The sequence below is a fragment of the Gossypium arboreum genome, chromosome 7 (genome assembly GCF_025698485.1).
Source record: "Gossypium arboreum isolate Shixiya-1 chromosome 7, ASM2569848v2, whole genome shotgun sequence".
Classification (NCBI taxonomy): domain Eukaryota; kingdom Viridiplantae; phylum Streptophyta; class Magnoliopsida; order Malvales; family Malvaceae; genus Gossypium; species Gossypium arboreum.
This window is the reverse complement of record NC_069076.1, coordinates 96,949,492-96,952,775: the sequence shown is the minus strand read 5'-3', so window position 1 is coordinate 96,952,775 and position 3,284 is coordinate 96,949,492. Positions and strand designations below refer to the sequence as shown.

The 3,284-nt window shown below is 32.7% G+C and overlaps 1 protein-coding gene across 1 annotated transcript; it reads right to left on the bottom strand.

Moving 5' to 3' along the window:
• Positions 1 to 815: 815 nt before the first annotated feature.
• On the bottom strand, positions 816 to 2,275 carry LOC108484648 ((-)-isopiperitenol/(-)-carveol dehydrogenase, mitochondrial-like). Its single transcript, XM_017788519.2, has 2 exons — positions 1,351 to 2,275; positions 816 to 1,057 (listed from the first exon to the last, which is right to left on the bottom strand). Exons 1-2 carry the CDS (start codon positions 2,127 to 2,129, stop codon positions 1,054 to 1,056), a joined length of 783 nt encoding a protein of 260 aa, XP_017644008.1. The 5' UTR covers positions 2,130 to 2,275; the 3' UTR covers positions 816 to 1,053.
• Positions 2,276 to 3,284: the final 1,009 nt, after the last annotated feature.

Genomic DNA, 3,284 nt, shown 5'->3' with positions numbered 1-3,284 from the left:
TAATTTATTTTAGTTTAAATTTTTTTTACATTAAAATTGAAAAAAATTGAGACGGTTGTACTCTAAAACAACTCTCACAGTTGGGCCCGATTATGCATAGAAGCTATTAATTTTGTTTTTATTTATATTATTCATGGACGTGGAAGTAATTAAATGTTGAATATATTAATTGTAATTTTAAGCATTTTATTCAAATATATTTAGTTTAATAAGTCAAATTTCATATTTTTATCTCATCAAAATGTGACCATTAGCAAACAGAATTAAAGATATAAGACAACAACGAAAAAAAATTTGTGAAGAAAAGAGAGAGAGAAGTGAAAAAGAAATTTGCAATATTTTTATATAAACTTTCAAAGTGTATTTAGTTGAAGAATTTTAAAAATTTGGAGATTTTTAAAAGGGTAAGTATTAGATACATTGTTGGTAAAATTTTTTAGATTTTATAAGTGGGTTGAAATTTTTTTTTACTACGCCCTTTAGTTTATTTGTCCAACTCTTAATTTATTTGTGGAGTCTAAAAAACTCCACTGGCAGTGTCCTAAATAATTTTCCTTTTTAAAATGCTAGCATTTTAGATTTCATCAATTCAAAATGCTAACAATTATATGGTACAAGGAGAAGGATAAAAAGCATAGCTAGGCTAGACAAGGCCAAACTATTCTAGAGCAATTACCGTATAGCAGTTGAAGAACTTTATCCGACGATTACATGTAAATATACCTACCCAGAAGCTTTGAGGACGCCATTGATGTCAAACCATTGGCTACCCAATTACCCTCTCTAAATATATGTGTAATCCAAACCATCCAAGATAATTGAAATAGATCTTTAATAACTCATAATACAACTAAATGATGTTGTTTTACTGAAATTGCTTGAATAAGATAAATAATTATAGTACTATCCATATTAAGCACCACCCTTTTTAGCCCTAGATTCCAAGTTACATGCAGTTCTTCAAGATCACCCAAAAGATGGTATTGAATACTATCCATGTTAAGCACCATCCTTTTTTGCACTAGATTCGAAGCTACGTGCAGTTCCTCAAAATCACCTAAAATATGGTATTGAATACAGAACAGCACAATTATAAATACTTTGCCATTATTTTTGCATATAATACAGATTCTACTTCTATTCATAATCCTTCCAAACTGTCATATTTCTAGTTGCTGGAATAATAAGATAACAACTGAATTAACACTACGTACGTGGAGTAGAAGAAAATAATTAAGTTATAAAAATACAAAAGCATATTAATTACAAAGTAATACAATCAAGTCAAAATGTTCTGCAAAAACCATAGGATTAAGAAAAAGAATTACTGAAAGCAAAAGCAAAAATTACCAAGCTTGGAAGCCACCGTCGACGGCGAGGTCATGGCCAGTAATCAACTCCGACTCATCACTTGCAAGAAACAGCACTGCATCCGCCACGTGTTCGGCTCTCAACACCGCTCCTTTCAGAGCCCTTCCAGCCTCGTAGATTTCCTCAACCTCCTCCACACTCTTCTCATGCACCTCGCATGTCATCGGCGTCGCCAACCCATTCGGCGACACACAGTTTACCCTTATACCATACATCCCTAGCTGTTTACTCGCCAATCGAACTAATCCCAACACCCCATGCTTCGACATGCAATAGTCCGTCCGCCGTTTCGATCCATGGCTGGCCGCCACACTCGCCGTGCATACAATACTTCCTCTCACCTTTTTCTCCACCATCGCACGCGCCGCGTGCTTAACGCATGCAGACATGCCACGGAGGTTGACCGCCATCAACCCATCAAACTGTCGGAAATCAAGATCAAGAATGCTCTGATCGGATTTACTTATAATCCCAGCATTGCTAAACATTATATCAAGTTGACCATACTTTTGAATACTTAATTCGACCAATGCTTTCACTTGGTTTTCATCGGTAACGTCGCAGCGACTGTAAGTACAATTGTGGGAACCGATTGAAGTAGCTACTTGTTGGCCGAGTTGGTCTTGGATATCGGCGATGATGATCATACGGGCGCCGTGCTCGGCGAACAAACGCGCTGTGGCTTCGCCGATACCGCTTGCTCCGCCGGTGACTATGGCTACTTTTCCGGCTAATTTCTTCTTGGTTAAGTCTGTCATCTTAGATAACACGATGAAATTAATTGGTAATTCTAAAGTTGAACAACAATCCAAATGGTTATTGGATTAGAAATATGTGAGGACAAGCATGGTCGCTTTCACCTTTTTTTTCTCAAGACTCTAATGCTTGGCTTGATATACACATAAGGTTCGAAGTTGGAAGATTCTTATCTTAATTTCTTCAATTGTATCAAGTTAATTATTGAGAAAAAGGCTTTTTATTTTTGAGGAATGGCTTGTTTCCATATAATAAATTTTAAATTTTAGTCTTAGTTAAATATTCTTTGTTATTTTTAAAATTTAATATCGTAAATATGTTATCACGTGTAATACATCTCATACCAACTTTGTAGATAATTTTTTTTATATATTTCTTTTATCTTTATGTTTTATTTTGTGTTTCCTCATGTAGTTGCGTGTCGAATTTTATACCCAGCCATTATTGCTCACAATTATCACATTTGCTTTTAACTTTTAGCTCAATATTTTTAAGTTAAACCTTTTACTCTAAGACTGATATATGAAAATGATGTGGGAGATTGGTTTGTTCAAAATGTAGAAAAGTTTAGGTAAAAGTATGAACTTGAACTATTATAAGTTATTATGTTATTATTATTTGAATATTGTATAACTCTTGTTTAATTGTTAATTTTGTTATTATTTTAGAGGCATTAACTTGTTAAGTTACAAGTACCTTAGCATTATTTAAGTATAATTGTTTTCTTTAATATATTTTCAATTTATTGAGAAGTATTTATTTTAATATTTTTAATATATTTGATGTTTTATATTATTTAAATTTGTTTTATATAAAAAATAATCTAAAAAATTAATACAAAGTAGCTAGGTTTGGTTTGGGTTTAATATTTTTAATATGGGTTGGGTTTGGTTAGAATTTCAGGTCCATTTTTCGGGTCGAGCCAAGCCTGAACCTAAGAAATGGACCTAAAGTTTTGCATTGGCCCTACTTGAATCGAACCCGACCCATGATTAGATTTATGTGGGACCTATATGATGCCTTTGTAATATTTATAGGATTTTTTTTTATATTTTCATATTTTTCATTACTCTTTTAAAAATAAATAGTGAAAATAGACGTGGATCCTACAATTTTTTTCTTTTTAAAGTGCAAGTATTAAATAGGAAATAAGATTC

What these genes read in the sequence shown, in the direction of transcription:
- LOC108484648 (XM_017788519.2), bottom strand. Translation starts at nt 2,129, where the DNA reads ATGACAGACTTAACCAAGAAGAAATTAGCCGGAAAAGTAGCCATAGTC.